This window comes from Bufo gargarizans, unplaced genomic scaffold (assembly GCF_014858855.1).
Source record: "Bufo gargarizans isolate SCDJY-AF-19 unplaced genomic scaffold, ASM1485885v1 original_scaffold_886_pilon, whole genome shotgun sequence".
Taxonomy (NCBI): domain Eukaryota; kingdom Metazoa; phylum Chordata; class Amphibia; order Anura; family Bufonidae; genus Bufo; species Bufo gargarizans.
In genome coordinates this window covers 75,737-93,712 of record NW_025334743.1, presented here as the reverse complement: position 1 = coordinate 93,712, position 17,976 = coordinate 75,737, and the positions used below count along the sequence as shown (strand labels likewise).

General features: G+C 40.9%; 1 protein-coding gene across 1 annotated transcript in view; it reads left to right on the top strand.

Annotated features, from left to right (window-relative positions):
* Nucleotides 1-6,118, top strand: part of TDRD3 (tudor domain containing 3) — a gene marked incomplete at its 5' end in the record, with an annotated part of 128,289 nt that extends 122,171 nt beyond the window's left edge. The window contains 2 exons of the mRNA XM_044275108.1: nt 1,953-2,077; nt 5,884-6,118. Of these exons, the coding sequence (XP_044131043.1) occupies nt 1,953-2,069 (117 nt within the window). The remainder of the gene's footprint in view (nt 1-1,952; nt 2,078-5,883) is intronic.
* Nucleotides 6,119-17,976: the final 11,858 nt, after the last annotated feature.

Sequence of the window (17,976 nt, the reverse complement as noted above, 5' to 3'; positions counted from 1 at the left end):
CCCCCGCCACTGCGTGATACAGTTGGCACCCTCCACTTGCCAATTCACTTCTCACATGCTTTGGGTGTACAGTTATGCCCAGGTGCGTAAAGGAGTTAAAATGAAATAAATAAAAAATTAGAGACACCATAGGCAATTGTCAGGTTTTTTGTTACCAGAAATATCTAAAACAGTGGCAGAATAAATTGTTACAGGTGAAACTCGAAAAATTAGAATATCGTGCCAAGTTCATTTATTTCAGTAACGCAACTTAAAAGGTGAAACTAATATATGAGATAGACTCATTACATGCAAAGTGAGATATTTCAAGCCTTTATTTGTTATAATTTGGATGATTATGGCTTATCGCTTATGAAACCCCAAAGTCACAATTTCCGGTACCCTTTGCTCAGGGGCTATGGATTAATTAGCTGAATAGAGTGTGACACTTTGAGCCTAGAACATTAAACCTTTTCACAATATTCTAATTTTAAGTTGCATTAATGAAATAAATGAACTTTTGAACGATATTCAAATTTTTTGAGTTTCACCTGTAATATGACATGTGCGGTTTCCCAAACCTGCCCCTACACAGCATGTCCATGCTCTATCATCTGTCAGCACCACCTTTCTGCTGCAAACAGATTTAGTTCTGGTTAAAGAGCAAGCCCTTCAGTGGAGGCAGACCACGTGACTGCTGTGGGGCCTGGAGGGAGGAGAAGCCCAGCACTGAACTTACTCTCTTCAAGACATGAAAGCACTGCAGTAGGGGGAGCCCAGTGCACAGAGATTATTACAGTAGCGGAATTCATTTGTATGCAGTAAGGGAAATAGTTATATAGAGGGGAGATTTATCAATGTGTTTTTGGCAGTTGTCTGGTGTTAATGCATTGAGAAATATGCTGCTCATAATAGGTGCCATATTTTTTAAGCATCTGTTCCATTTATCTGACATAGAAGTCGGATAAAGTGGTGAGGCCAGGGACGGCTTCCTTTTATCAATGTTTTTTTGTTTTTGTTTTTTTTACCCTCGATGGGGAAAAAACCCACAAACTCGTCAGAAATGTGATCTCTTGCGCTTTGCGTTCTGCATTGCCTGGGAATGTTTGACATGTACTCTAGCAAGCTAGGTGGAGAATGAGATGTTTATACATCCCTGCTTGTATGTATAACTTGACAACTGGTTGTTAAAGGGATGTGTCACTATGCAATCTGACCTGAGAGCAAACTCTCAAACTTATCCTCCTTGTTCCCAGGTTCCTCTTCAGGTCCAGGTGCCTCCTGGAGCATGTAGCAGTGCTGGGACCAGTAGAGGAGCCCTAGAGCAAAGAGGGTATTACCGGCCATAAAGCATTGGACTAATCCAGTTGATGCTAGGCCATTAATAAAAAACAACAACAAGCTGCACAATATCAGTAAGATGGCTATTTTGAGAGTCATTGTGAACCCTGGGCCCAAACAACTAATATTACAATCCACGTCAGAAATAAGTTAGTAATTTTTCTGTATTACACTGTTTTGGTGACTGAGATTTCCAAAACATATATGTAGTTTGCAGACAGAGAGGGGTGACTGTCCCTGTATAAAGTAAAATATTTCAGAACTGTATGTATTCATAATTAGCGATGAGCGACTAGACTTCGGATGAAACATCCAAAGTCGATTCGCATAAGTACAGTATTAGAATGAACAGTATTAGAATGTATTGGCTCAGATGAGCCGAAGTTATTACTTTTCGAAGTCTCGCATAACCTTAAAAATTAATTTCTACTGTTAAAAACCTTCTCCCGAACTCATTTGTAGTATTTAACAGTAGTATTCAATCAAAGTTTTATGCAAATCGACTTTGGATGTTTAATTATAGGTAGGAAGTCCTCCTTTGATTTTTTTTTCCCTGTATTTTAACAATGCAAGTACATCTCATGTGTAGCTATATTACAGAGAATAACTGATGGTCTTCCATTGTGCTGTAGGAAGAAGAGGGGGAATATGGAGATTCGCTGGATTTCCGCAGAGGAGGTGATGGACAGCCAAGGAGATCTACTAGACCAACTCAGCAGTTTTATCAACCACCCAGAGCACGGAACTGACTGTTAAGGTGAAAACAACTCATCCTAAGGCCTCTAACAGATGCAGTAGAAATTCATTGCCTAAATCTTGGTAGCCTTTACTACAATAATTATAAAAGTTCATACAAAACTGGGTGTTAAAAAGTTTTACATTACAGTACAGTGTAATAGATTTTTGTATTGTCCTTCAAAGCGTACATATTGTGAAAAGATATAGTGCAACCAAGTGTATGGACATTTGCCCCCTGGTTTCCATCATTTACTTGGCTTTTACTTGTAGTTTTCATAAAAACACTGTTTTATGTGCTGAAGCGCTTCTAGACCACTCAGTGATGAGCTGTAGTCCTCAGTATTTATGACCCGAGGCTCCTCCAATGACTGACAGCATGTCCTATCTTTCACTGCATCTTGCAGATCGCAGACTGATTGAATGGGTCCACAATGCGGGGTGCACACCGCCAGTGCCCGTCTTCCACATTTTGCTGTCTACAACACACACGGCCATCCCGCAGTCATGTGAATGTGGCCTTAGGCAGCATAAACTTAGTGGCAGATTCTCTTAACCCCTTAATGACCAGACTGTTTTGGGCTTTACTGACCAAGCGTTTTTCTTCCTTTTTTCATCGTCGCGTTCCTAGAGTTATAACTTTTTTATTTTTCTGTCTATATAGCTTTATGAGGACTTGTTTTTTGTGGGACAAGTTGTAGTTTTTAATGCCATGTTGGGATACACATACCTTTCTGATTAACTTTTATTAACTCTTTCTGGGAGCAAGATGGGGAAAAGCAGCAATATTGCCACTGCATGTTTACATTATAAATTTTACGGCGTTCATTTTTCGGTATAAATAACATAATATCTTTATTTTCTGGGTTAGTACGATTACAGTGATACCAAATACATATAGTTTTTTTTAGGTTTTACTACTATTTTGCAATAAAACCCCTTTTTTTTTTTTTTTTTTTTTTTAAGAAAAGACCCATAACTTTTTTATTTTTCTTTCTATGGAGTTGCGTGAGCCCTTGATTTTTGCGGGACGACTTGGATTTTTCATTGGCATCATTTTGGACTAAATGTCGCTTTTTGATAGCTTGTTATTCAGTTTTTTTGGTGGCAACTAAGAATAAATTAGCATTAGTGTAGGGGATACATTTTGTGATATTTATGTAATCCAGATCGTTACAGACACGGCAATAGCAAACATATTGGGGAGATTTTTATTTTATTTTTTGCAATTTTTTTATTTAAAAGTGTATTTTCAATGGAAAAAAAACTTTTTTTTTTTTTTTTTTTTATGGGACTTTTTTTTAATTGAATAAGTTAGTTTTTTTTTTTTTGGTTTGTTTTTTTACCACTTAATAGTCCCACAAGGCAAATGAAACGCAATTCATTTTCCCTATAATGCATTTCATTTTAATGGTGATGCTATTTTAACATTAGCCAGCAGTGCCGATGGGAGACAGAGGAAGTCCGCTTTCTCTGTCACTGCTTTGCATGCGGCGGGCTCTATTGCCCGAGCCATGTAAAGTGTTAAACAGCCCGGATCGTCACTTCTGCCGGTCTAGGCTGTTAGAGCAGGGCCACGGCTCTCATGTGAGAGAACCAGGTCCCTGCTCCCCGCAACTCTTAGACTTGGCCGCCGTAAAAAAAGTGGTGGCCCAGCCTAAGGCCCCTTAGTGACCACTTTAAAAACACGTATGGGTGGTTACTAATGGGTTAAAAGGTCTGTGTTCTGCTTTTTGTTCAGAACCAAACCAATTCTTCCCTTTTTAGATCTCCTTCTTCCCCTCTCACAACATACAGTTGCAAGAAAAAGTATGTAAACCCTTTGGAATTATATGGATTGCTGCACAAATTGGTCACAAAATGTGATCTGATCTTCATCTAAGTCGTCACAACAATAGGCAATCACAGTCTGCTTAAACTAATAACACACAAAGAATTAAATGTTAACATGTTTTTATTGAACACACCATGTAAACATTCACAGTGCAGGTGGAAAAAGTATGCGAACCCTTGGATTTAATAACTGGTTAAACCTCATTTAGCAGCAATAACTTCAACCAAATGTTTCCTGTAGTTGCAGATCAGACGTGCAGAACGGTCAGGAGTAATTCTTGACCATTCCTCTTTACAGAACTGTTTCAGTTCAGCAATATCCTTGGGATGTCTGGTGTGAATCGCTGTCTTGAGGTCATGCCACAGCATCTCAATCGGGTTGAGGTCAGGACTCTGACTGGGCCACTCCAGAAGGCGTATTTTCTTCTGTTTAAGCCATTCTGTTGTTGATTTACTTCTATGCTTTGGGTCGTTGTCGTGTTGCAACATCCATCTTCTGTTGAGCTTCAGCTGGTGAACAGATGGCCTTAAGTTCTCCTGCAAAATGTCTTGATAAACTTGGGAATTCATTTTTTTTTTTCGATGATAGCAATCCGTCCAGGCCCTGACGCAGCAAAGCAGCCCCAAACCATGATGCCCCCACCGCCATACTTCACAGTTGGGATGAGGTTTTGATGTTGGTGTGCTGTGCCTCTTTTTCTCCACACATAGTGTTGTGTGTTTCTTCCAAACAACTCAACTTTGGTTTCATCTGTCCACAGAATATTTTACCAGTACTGCTGTGGAACATCCAGGTTCTCTTGTGCAAACTGTAAACGTGCAGCAATGTTTTGGTTGGACAGCAGTGGCTTCCTATGTGGTATCCTCCCATGAAATCCATTCTTGTTTAGTGTTTTAAGTATCGTAGATTCGCTAACAGTGATGTTAGCATATGCCAGAGACTTTTGTAAGTCTTTAGCTGACACTCTAGGATTCTTCTTCATCTCATTGAACAGTCTGCGCTGTGCTCTTGCAGTCATCTTTACAGGACGGGCACTCCAAGGGAGAGTAGCAGCAGTGCTAAACTTTCTCCATTTATAGACAATTTGTCTTACCGTGAACTGATGAACAGCAAGGCTTTTGGAGATACTTTTATAACCCTTTCCAGCTTTATGCAAGTCAACAATTCTTAATCGTAGCTCTTTTGAGAGCTCTTTTGTGCGAGGCGTCATTCATATCAGGCAATGCTTCTTTTGAAAGCAAACCCAGAACTGGTGTGTGTTTTTTATAGGCCAGGGCAGCTGTAACAAACACCTACAATCCCATCTCATTGATTGGACTCCAGTTGGCTGACACCTCACTCCAATTAGCTCTTGGAGATGTCATTAGTCTAGGGGTTCACATACTTTTTCCACCTGCACTGTGAATGTTTACATGGTGTGTTCAATAAAAACATGGTAACATTTAATTCTTTGTGTGTTATTAGTTTGTCAGACTATGATTGTCTATTGTTGTGACTTAGATGAAGATCACATTTTATGACCAATTTGTGCAGAAATTTATATCATTCCAAAGGGTTCACATACTTCTTCTTGCACCTGTATTTTGCACGCTACGTCTGTATGCTGTATCGTCTTATTTTTCCCTATCTAGTATTTACTACTTTACTTGTTTATCAGTGAAGAAGGTTCTGAAGGCAGGCAGGGAAAGGATAACTACAGTGTATGGTGAGGAAGATCCGATTTTATCCTAAGATTTTCATATATTCACATGTACTGCTGATTTATTTTCTGATTTATGGACGAATATGTCCTAGAATACCACAAGCTTAATTAATTAGGAATACAATCAATTATGATCCAAGTTGTTAGGCTTTCTATATTAGGATAGTCTGGTTCAATAATAGCTTTGCAAATGAAAAACTGTCAGTATTGTACACTAAACAAAGCTGTTTGTGTTTCCTCCCACTTGCAGTTGTGTTATTTAATGCTTGCTTTTATTGTTTATATCAACCAGATCTACCATGAATTTCTCACAGAAGAAAGGAATACTGCAGCTGTTTTCACGGAAGTGGTATATTTTTCTAAAGAACTGCCTTGCACTGTGGTGTTAATATCCCTATTGTGACCAAGACTTGGGGTCTTCAGATGCTATTAGCAACAGACTTGCCATCAGTTATTGGTTTAACTAATCATTTTTTAAGCAATTATTATTCATTTCTTGTTTGCAACAATAAAACCACAGTGCACATGAAAAATGTCTCTGAATCTTCTTTATTATTTCAGCAGGGGTTCTTTCATGAAGGCATAATTTTTCCCATAACATTTGCTTTATTTTGGTGGACCAAAAACTGGAACGAATTATTGCACAGGATAAAAAGAAAAACCTTTTCAAAAGCAAATGTTTTAAGAGGAGAGTTCTTCATCATAGTCCCATCAAACCCGTGAGGACACCTTGTTAGCACTAAAACATGTCGAAGAGCTCTTTTTAATACGTTTTTAGATGCTGGTTACGTATACTGGCATAAGTGTTGTGTTAGTGATTGTGTGACATAAGTTATACTATGACACACAGTCATAGGCATCTGCATACATTAAACAATGGTTACTGACCAGGTAAAACCAAGTGCTTTTAACCACTTCAGCCCCGCTAGCTGAAACCCCCTTCATGACCAGAGCACTTTTTACACTTCGGCACTACACTACTTTCACCGTTTATCGCTCGGTCATGCAACTTACCACCCAAATGAATTTTACCTCCTTTTCTTCTCACTAATAGAGCTTTCATTTGGTGGTATTTTATTGCTGCTGACATTTTTACTTTTTTTGTTATTAATCGAAATGTAACGATTTTTTTGCAAAAAAATGACATTTTTCACTTTCAGCTGTAAAATTTTGCAAAAAAAACGACATCCATATATAAATTTTTAGCTAAATTTATAGTTCTACATGTCTTTGATAAAAAAAATGTTTGGGCAAAAAAAAAAAAAAATGGTTTGGGTAAAAGTTATAGCGTTTACAAACTATGGTACAAAAATGTGAATTTCCGCTTTTTGAAGCAGCTCTGACTTTCTGAGCACCTGTCATGTTTCCTGAGGTTCTACAATGCCCAAACAGTAGAAAAACCCCACAAATGACCCCATTTCGGAAAGTAGACACCCTAAGGTATTCGCTGATGGGCATAGTGAGTTCATAGAACTTTTTATTTTTTCTCACAAGTTAGCGGAAAATGATGATGATTTTTTATTTTTATTTTTTCCTTACAAAGTCTCATATTCCACTAACTTGCGACAAAAAATAAAAAATTCTAGGAACTCGCCGTGCCCCTCACGGAATACCTTGGGGTGTCTTCTTTCCAAAATGGGGTCACTTGTGGGGTAGTTATACTGCCCTGGCAATTTAGGGGCCCAAATGTGTAAGAAGTACCTTGCAATCAAAATGTGTAAAAAATGACCGGTGAAATCCGAAAGGTGCACTTTGGAATATGCAAAAAAGTGTCACACATCTGGTATCGCCGTACTCAGGAGAAGTTGGGGAATGTGTTTTGGGGTGTCATTTTACATATACCCATGCTGGGTGAGAGAAATATCTTGGCAAAAGACAACTTTTCCAATTTTTTTTATACAAAGTTGGCATTTGACCAAGATATTTTTCTCACCCAGCATGGGTATATGTAAAATGACACCCCAAAACACATTCCCCAACTTCTCCTGAGTACGGCGATACCAGATGTGTGACACTTTTTTGATGCCAAGGTGGGCAAAGGGGCACATATTCCAAAGTGCACCTTTTGGATTTTGCAGGCCATTTTTTACACATTTTGATTGCAAGGTACTTCTCACACATTTGGGCCCCTAAATTGCCAGGGCAGTATAACTACGCCACAAGTGACCCCATTTTGGAAAGAAGACACCCCAAGGTATTCCGTGAGGGGCACGGCGAGTTCCTAGAATTTTTTATTTTTTGTCGCAAGTTAGTGGAATATGAGACTTTGTAAGGAAAAAAGAAAATAAAAGAAAAATCATCATTTTCCGCTAACTTGTGACAAAAAATAAAAAATTCTAGGAACTCGCCATGCCCCTCACGGAATACCTTGGGGTGTCTTCTTTCCAAAATGGGGTCACTTGTGGCGTAGTTATACTGCCCTGGCAATTTAGGGGCCCAAATGTGTGAGAAGAACTTTGCAATCAAAATCTGTAAAAAATGGCCTGTGAAATCCGAAAGGTGCTCTTTGGAATATGTGCCCCTTTGCCCACCTTGGCTGCAAAAAAGTGTCACACATCTGGTATCGCCGTACTCAGGAGAAGTTGGGGAATGTGTTTTGGGGTGTCATTTTACATATAACCATGCTGGGTGAGAGAAATATCTTGGCAAAAGATAACTTTTCCCATTTTTTTATACAAAGTTGGCATTTGACCAAGATATTTTTCTCACCCAGCATGGGTATATGTAAAATGACACCCCAAAACACATTTCCCAACTTCTCCTGAGTACGGCGATACCAGATGTGTGACACTTTTTTGCAGCCTAGATGCGCAAAGGTGCCCAAATTCCTTTTAGGAGGGCATTTTTAGACATTTGGATCCCAGACTTCTTCTCACACTTTCGGGCCCCTAAAAAGCCAGGGCAGTATAAATACCCCACATGTGACCCCACTTTGGAAAGAAGACACCCCGAGGTATTCAATGAGGGGCCTGGCGAGTTCATAGAAATTTTTTTTTTTTTTGCTTAAGTTAGCGGATATTGATTTATTTTGTTTTTTTCTCACAAAGTCTCACTTTCTGCTAACTTAGGACAAAAATTTCAATCTTTCATGGACTCAATATGCCCCTCACGGAATACCTTGGGGTGTCTTCTTTCCGAAATGGGGTCACATGTGGGGTATTTATACTGCCCTGGCTTTTTAGGGGCCCTAAAGCGTGAGAAGAAGTCTGGAATATAAATGTCTAAAAATGTTTACACATTTGGATTCCGTGAGGGGTATGGTGAGTTCATGTGAGATTTTATTTTTTGACACAAGTTAGTGGAATATGAGACTTAGTAAGAAAAAACAAAAACAAAAACAAACAAAAAATTTCCGCTGACTTGGGCCAAAAAAATGTCTGAATGGAGCCTTACCAGTGGGGTGATCCGGGAGTCTATATGGGTGATCACCCCCCTGTCATTGATCACCCCCCCCTGTAAGGCTCCATTCAGACGTCCGTATGATTTTTACGGATCCATGGATACATGGATCGGATCTGCAAAACACATGCGGACGTCTGAATGGAACTTTACAGGGGGGTGATCAATGACAGGCGGGTGATCAATGACAGGGGGTGATCAGGGAGTGTATATGGGTGATCACCCGCCTGTCATTGATCACCCCCCTGTAAGGCTCCATTCAGACGTCCGCATGTGTTTTGCGAATCCGATCCATGTATCCATGGATCCGTAAAAATCATGCGGACGTCTGAATGGAGCCTTACAGGGGGGTGATCAATGACAGGGGGTGATCAGGGAGTGTATATGGGTGATCACCCGCCTGTCATTGATCACCCCCCTGTAAGGCTCCATCCAGACGTCTGCATGTGTTTTGCGGATCCGATCCATGTATCCATGGATCCGTAAAAATCATACGGACGTCTGAACGGAGCCTGACAGGGGGGTGATCAATGACAGGGGGGTGATCAGGGAGTTTATATGGGGTGATCATGGGTGATCAGGGGTTCATAAAGGGTTAATAAGTGACGGGGGGGGGGTGTGTAGTGTAGTGTTTGGGTGCGACTTTACTGAGCTACCTGTGTCCTCTGGTGGTCGATCCTAACAAAAGGGATTACCAGAGGACCAGGTAGCAGGTATATTAGACGCTGTTATCAAAACAGCGTCTAATATACCTGTTAGGGTTTACAAAAATCAGATCTCCAGCCTGCCAGCGAGCGATCGCCGCTGGCAGGCTGGAGATCCACTCGCTTACCTTCCGTTCCTGTGAGCGCGCGCGCCTGTGTGCGCGCGTTCACAGGAAATCCCGGCCCTCGCGAGATGACGCGTATATGCGTCGTCGTGCGCAGGGCTGCCGCCTCCGGACCGCACATCTGCGTTAGGCGGTCCGGAGGCGGTTAAACACACAGGGGTCATTTATCAAACAGAAATAGGCTCATATTAGGCCTTCGCACCGCAATCTGCAACTTCTCCCTGCTCATGCCAGGTCTAAATAGAAAATGGTCTAAATGTAAAACAGCTAGCAGTGGCTGCATTTAGAAGTGACAGAGGACCAGCCGAAGTTATGTATTGGCCGGCGCCTCTTCATAACTCCAGCAGATCCAATGCCAGGTATAGGGGTTATTGAAACTAGCATCTTAAACACCGGTCTTAATAAATGTGCTCTACAATTGTTGTTAAAGGTACACTGCAATGTATAGTCTTGGGGAATATTACTAAAAGTGAAGTTTTATTACAGCAGTGGGAAATATTTATTGCCCTTAGATTTCATTTTATATAGCATCATCACATGACCACATGAGATGTATTTCAGTGTCAAAGTGCTGTTTAAGGCCTTGCAGCTTTTATTAGTTTATGTTGAGGGGAGGGGGCGCCAGCTGGATTGGTGAATAAAGACAAAAATGAGGCAGATATGAAAGAATAGGCAGCAACCCACTTGACCAAAAAGGTCAGGCAGAATCTAAGAACACCTGGAGGACTGCGTGTACAGTAAAGAAGAGAAAAGATGGTGTGGGGTGCCAAAAATATTGTATAATACTGTCAATAGTCTGGATAGTAGTTATTAGTGAATGGGACCTACACCAATATCAACCACCATTAGAGTAAAAACATGGGTAAGATTGACCTAAGTGAGATCAATTTGTTGTTAAAAAGCAGCAGTAAGGTATACTTATTAAAAAAAAACGCTTAAGTTATATCACAGGGAGGGAGGTGCAGGATAAGCTCAAGACACCTGCGAGCTTACCCTCCCTCGCTGAGGTATACTTGAAAATGGTACGCACCCCATCCTTGTCCAAAGTAGATACAAGTGGAGATGCTTTAATAAAGGAATAACTTGACGTGTTTCGGGGTACAATTCACCCCTTCTTCAGGAGCACAATAATGTACATATGGTATAGAACTCACATATCTATAGGATCCATACTCGTTTTTCCTGTCGCTTCAGCCTTTCCACATGGTGGAGCGTCACCCCCTGGCCCTACCTCTTCCGGAACCGGAAGTGCACTTCACCAGTGGAACACATACATTTTCCATAAAAGATATTATCATTAATACATACATAAAACTAGTGATTTTATGAGTCATTAAACCATATACTCCATACCTCTCTTGAAAATGAAATGTTATAAAATGTATTCATATCTAAAATCATGCAGGGTATGCCTGCCATCTGCGTTCCATCTATGGAATCATATGGTGAGGATGCGGTTCAGTCTGGAACGCACTGACTGATTGTGTCCCCGCCCTTCAAATCACATGATGAAGATGCGGTTCAGGTTGGAACGCACTGACTCCCTGTGTCTCCCGAACAGATCTTATAAGTCTGATCGTAGTTGAGTTTATGGGTGGAGGACTATCCTAAAGAACAGATAACAGAAGATTTCACAGCAGCATCTCCAGTGTGATTTTTATTAGGAAACAAGAGTGCACACACATGGTAATACGAAGTTTCGGCTACGCAGTAGCCTTTTTCAAGTATACTAGTACAAAAAGTGATCAACAATATAAATACCCCAATAGGCCCACCATGTGACATAATGAGACCAATGAACAAAGACAACATCTTAATTTCACCTGTGAGCTAATTAAAATGACCTCTGCTACCAATAGAAATATTGCTCCACAGTCAAATATACCTGATACTCATTAAAAAGACTCCACCTGTTCTCCTCGTGTTGGCAACACATATCGGCGTCTCCACAGGTCCATTGCGCATGTCAGTTATGTCATCGCGTTGATGTATGGGCGTGCCGCCGTCATTAACGTCAGTAAGAAGGCCGCACCTATCTCCATGAATGCACTGCATGTGAACCAATAGACACTGCTATCATCGGTCACATGTCGAGCGAGTCATCAATCACGTGATCATCACATGACCCGCAAAAGGTCATAGAGCACCGTAAATATATGAGAAATAACAATAGATCTACTCTCTAAATCTGTACTATATATTATATTTAACGCACAAAAAAAGGGGCAACAATAAGTCCCATAAGTGTCAATATATGATTTAGACATAGAGTAGACTATTAAAAAGAGCACTGGTATAAACAGTCACTGAGTCCATATAAGGGAACAATGACACTATTATTATCCACAAGTATTAACAAAATTTAGATACAAAAAGGGATATACATGAGACAATGAGTATGAGTGTATATAAGGGAGCAGACGATCATACAAAGGATGTACTAAAAATTCATGTGCATAAAGCAGTGTATAACAAATATAAATATATATCTTAAAATACCTAGTAAAAACATGATATACTGATTCGGACATCATCATATGAGAATATTCTACCTATCTACATTGTTTGCATTAAACTCAATATTCAATCCCTGAGGTTGTAAGGATTGTAAAGTGAAAATCCATTTCAACTCTTTTTTTTCTTTAGCATACGTTCCCTATCTCCTATCTTGGTAATCTGCACCGAGTCGATGACCCGGAATCTCAGTTGGCTGACAGTGTCCACAATCGGCAAAATGTTTGGCCACTGGCTTGTCCAGCATTTTTTTCCTTATAGTACTTTTGTGTTTGTTAATGCGCTCCCTCACCTCCATGGTCGTCTCTCCCACATAGATTAAACTGCAGGGACAGACGATCATGTAGATGACAAACCTAGATCGACATGTGTAGTACTCTCTAATATTACATTTCTTACCACTGTATGGGTGAACAAAGGTGCTCCCTTTCAACATGTTTCCACAGTTGCAACGACCCAAACATGGAAAATTGCCTGTTTTTCTGGGCTTTAAATATGTCTGGCCTCCTCTATTAACATCACATATGTCGGTCTTAATCAGCTTGTCATGTAAGTTGGCACCATGTTTGTATGCCATCAGTGGCGGCTTGTCAAATTCACTTACTGAAGGGAGGCCACTATGTAAAATATGCCATTCCTTTCTCAATATCTGTACTATGGTGGCCATAAGTAGATACAAACGGGATCCGTCCCATGTTCCTGTTCCTAGGGGAAGCCTGAAAATTGGACACCCTGTTAGCCAAGGAGATCCGGGCCCTCGATCTGTGTAGCAGTTCGCCTGGATATTTTCTCTTAGCAAATTTATTGCACATCTCATCAATGCGGTTTGCGAACACGTCATCATCTGACACCACTCGTCACTTTCACACTAGCGTTCGTCGGTCCGCTCGTGAGCTCCGTTTGAAGGGGCTCACGAGCGGACCCGAACGCTTCCGTCCAGCCCTGATGCAGTCTGAATGGATGCGGATCCGCTCAGACTGCATCAGTCTGGCGGCGTTCAGCCTCCGCTCCGCTCGCCTCCGGACGGACAGGCGGACAGCTGAACGCTGCTTGCAGCGTTCGGGTGTCCGCCTGGCCGTGCGGAGGCGTGCGGATCCGTCCAGACTTACAATGTAAGTCAATGGGGACGGATCCGTTTGAAGATGCCACAATATGGCTCAATCTTCAAGCGGATCCGTCCCCCATTGACTTTACATTGAAAGTCTGGACGGATCCGTACGAGGCTATTTTCACACTTAGCTTTTATATGCTAATATAATGCAGACGGATCCGTTCTGAACGGAGCCTCCGTCTGCATTATTATGATCGGATCCGTTCAGAACGGATCCGATCGAACGCTAGTGTGAAAGTAGCCTTACACGCAGCATCTGGCTCCAAGGTAAGGAGTCAAGAATACGACGTGGATGGTTACTATCATATCTTAAAAGATTATTCCTATCTGTAGGCTTCTTATACAAATCAGTTTTTAATTGGCCTCCCTCTAAGTATACCCTGACATCAAGAAACTATAACTCATCAGAAGAGGAAGTCACAGTAAATTGAAGCCCGGGTACCCCATTGTTGAGATGTTGATGGAATTCATTCAAGGCGTCCATTTAACCACTCCAAATCATATAAATGTCGTCGATGTAGCGCCACCAGCACCGGACCCACTGATGATATTGAGATGCGTATACCAGTTTGTCCTCTACCCCCGCCATGAAAATATTGGCATAAGTTGGTGCCACTTTGGACCCCATGGCCACACCGCGTGACTGTTGGTGAAAGGTGTTGCCAAAGAGAAAAGACCAGCCTCCATCGATATACCCTGGATCGAACCAGGGAGTACGAGAGTGACGAGACGCATGCACAAGAAATAAATAATCTGGTGGTGAACATAATATCTATAGAATTGAATGACGATCAGATCAATGTTTTAGCACATGGACTTTCATTTTGGCTTGTGGCAGACACTGATTGGTTTGAGATGGAACTTGATTTACAGCGTTTTTTTAGGCGTCTCAGATTAAAAGCTTTTTTTGATAATAAGGTCAACAATAGGGTTATACCTAGCAAGGAAACTGCTGAATTGTCCTTGGCCAAATTTGAGCTAAGCAACAAGAGCAGTTTCATGCCTCCACATAATAACCATATTGTGGAATCTTATATCCAAATTGTCACTAAATTAGAAGTTTGCAGGAATGTAGTCGGCAGCAACATCATAGTCCTAATTTGTCACATAAAGAGAGACAGGCCCTTAAGGCATTAACTTCTAACAGAGACATCACTATCAAACCAGCCGACAAGGGGGGAGCTGTGGTGATCATGGACACGAATAGTTATGTTCGGGAGATACATGGACAGCTGAGTGATGGAGAGGTTTATGTAAAACTACAACAGGATCCTAAATGGGAGATCGCCAGAGAGGTGACGAATATTGTTGATACAGAATTTGCACGGGGTATCATTGATTTAGATCTATGTCAGTTCCTCAAGGTACCTTTTCCCATCACTCCGCTGATCTATGTTCTCCCTAAAATACATAAGCGGTTGGTAGATCCCCCGGGCAGACCTATTGTGTCGGGCAGGGGATCTATCTTCAGCAATATTGCCATATTTTTTAGTTAGTTTCTTGATGTCAGGGTATACCTAGAGGGAGGCCAATTAAAAACTGATTTGTATAAGAAGCCTACAGATAGGAATAATCTTTTAAGATATGATAGTAACCATCCACGTCGTATGCTTGACTCCTTACCTTGGAGCCAGATGCTGCGTGTGAGACGATGATGTGGTGTCAGATGATGTGTTCGCAAACCGCATTGATGAGACGTGCAATAAATTTGCTAAGAGAAAATATCCAGGAAGGCTGCTACACAGATCCAGGGCCCGGATCTCCTTGGCTGACAGGGTGTCCACTTTTCAGTCTTCCCCTAGGAACAGGAACATGGAACAGATCCCGTTTGTATCTACTTATGGCCACCATAGTACAGATATTGCACAGATCTTGAGAAAGAAATGGCATATTTTACATAGTGGCCTCCCTTCAGAAAGTGAATTTGACAAGCCGCCACTGATGGCATGCAAACGTGGTGCCAAATTACATGACAAGCTGATTAAGACCGACATATGTGATGTTAATAGAGGAGGCCAGACATATTTAAAGCCCAGAAAAACAGGCAATTTTCCATGTTTGGGTTGTTGCAACTGTGGAAACATGTTGAAAGGGAGCACCTTTGTTCACCCATACAGTGGTAAGAAATGTAATATTAGAGAGTACTACACATGTCGATCTAGGTTTGTCATCTACGTGATCGTCTGTCTCTGTAGTTTAATCTATTTGGGAGAGACGACCATGGAGGTGAGGGAGCGCATTAACAAACACAAAAGTACTATAAGGAAAAAAATGCTGGACAAGCCAGTGGCCAAACATTTTGCTGATTGTGGACACTGTCAGCCAACTGAGATTCCGGGTCATCGACTCGGTGCAGACTCCCAAGAGAGGAGGAGATAGGGAACGTATGCTAAAGAAAAAAAGAGTTGAAATGGATTTTCACTTTACAATCCTTACAACCACAGGGATTGAATATTGAGTTTAATGCAAACAATGTTGATAGGTAGAATATTCTCATATGATGATGTCCGAATGTTTTTACTGGGTATTTTAAGATATATATTTGTTATACACTGCTTTATTTACATGAATTTTTCTTAAGTACATCTTTTGTATGATTGTCTGCTCCCTTATATACACTCATACTCATTGTCTCATGTATATCCCTTTTTGTATCTAAATTTTGTTAATACTTGTGGATAATAATAGTGTCATTGTTCCCTTATATGGACTCAGTGACTGTTATACCGGTGCTCTTTTTAATAGTCTACTCTATGTCTAAATCATATATTGACACATATGGGACTTATTGTTGCCCCTTTTTTTGTGCGTTAAATGTATAAAGTACAGATTTACAGAGTAGATCTATTGTTATTTCTCATATATTTACGGTCCTTTATGACCTTTGCGGGTCATGTGATGATCACGTGATTGATGACGCGCTCAACATGTGACCGATGATAGCATTGTCTATTGGTTCACATGCAGTGCATTCATGGAGATAGGTGCAGCCTTCTTACTGACGTTGATGAATGCGGCCCGCCCATACATCAACGCGATGACATAACTGACATGCGCAATGTACCTGTGGAGACGCCGATATGTGTTGCCAACACGAGGAGACAGGTGGAGTATTTTTAATGAGTATCAGGTATATTTGACTGTGGAGCAATATTTCTATTGGTGGCAGAGGTCATTTTAATTAGCTCACAGGTGAAATTAAGATTTTGTCTTTGTTCATTGGTCTCATTATGTCACATGGGGGGCCTATTGGGGTATTTATATTGTTGATCACTTTTTGTACTAGTATACTTGAAAAAGGCTACTGCGTAGCCCAGGCATGTCCAAACTGCGGCCCTCCATCTGTTCCAAAACTACAACTCCCAGCATGCCTGGATAGCTTACAGCGATAGCTTACAGCTATTAGAGCATGCTGGGAGTTGTAGTTTTGCAACAGCTGGAGGGCCGCAGTTTGGACGTGCCTGGCGTAGCCGAAATGTTGTATTACCATGTGTGTGCACTCTTGGTTCCCAATAAAATTCACACTGGAGATGTTGCTGTGAAATCTTCTGTTATCTACTACTATACGTGGGACGGCGGTGGATTGGTGGTCCCATCATGGCTGATGCATTCCGGACAGGTCAGAAGGTCCATTATGTGCTGCTCTACAACTATTTCTTATCCTAAAGAGCAGACACTAGCACACAACAAAGAAGGCAAAAGCAGCAATGTAGAAAGGCTAAAATTGATATTATGTAGACGAAAATTAATAAAAAAGATGAAAATAATAAACTAAATAGAGTGTGTGTGTATATATAGAGAGAGAGAGAGAATATTTATAGATCATTTAAAAAAATATATATATATTGACTCTATTAAGTTGATTATTTTCATCTTTTTTTTAATTAATTTTCTTTTTGATAATATCAATTTTAGCCTATCTACATCGCTGCTTTTACCTTCATTGTTGTGATTTGGAGGACGGAGTCCAACCATGCATTCCATAGCTGGAAAGCAGATCGCGGCCGCACCCTGCGTGATTTTAGATATGAATACATTTTATAACATTTCATTTTCGAGATAGGTATGGAGTATATGGTTTAATGACTCCTTTTATTGATTCACTGGTTTTATGTATGTATTAATGATATGTCTTTTATGCAAAATGTATGTGTTCCACTGGTGAAGGCGGGGCCGAGGTGACGCTCCACCATGTGGAAATGCTGAAGTGACAGGAAAAAAAGAGTATGGATCCTATAAATATGTGAGTTCTATACTATATGTACATTTTTGTGCTCCTGAAGAAGGGGTGTATTGTACCCCTAAACGCGTCAAGCTTATTCCTTTATTAAAGCATCTCCACTTATATCTACTTTGGAGTCCTTTGGTTCATCCTAAGATAAGTACAGGGTGCCTGCCATTTTCAAGGCTACCTCGGCGAGGGAAGGTAAGGTCGCAGGTGTCTTGAGCTTATCCTGCACCTCCCTCCCTGGTGAAATGAGTACTACTGACCTGTGATATAATTTAAGCAGTTTTTATGAATAAGTATACCT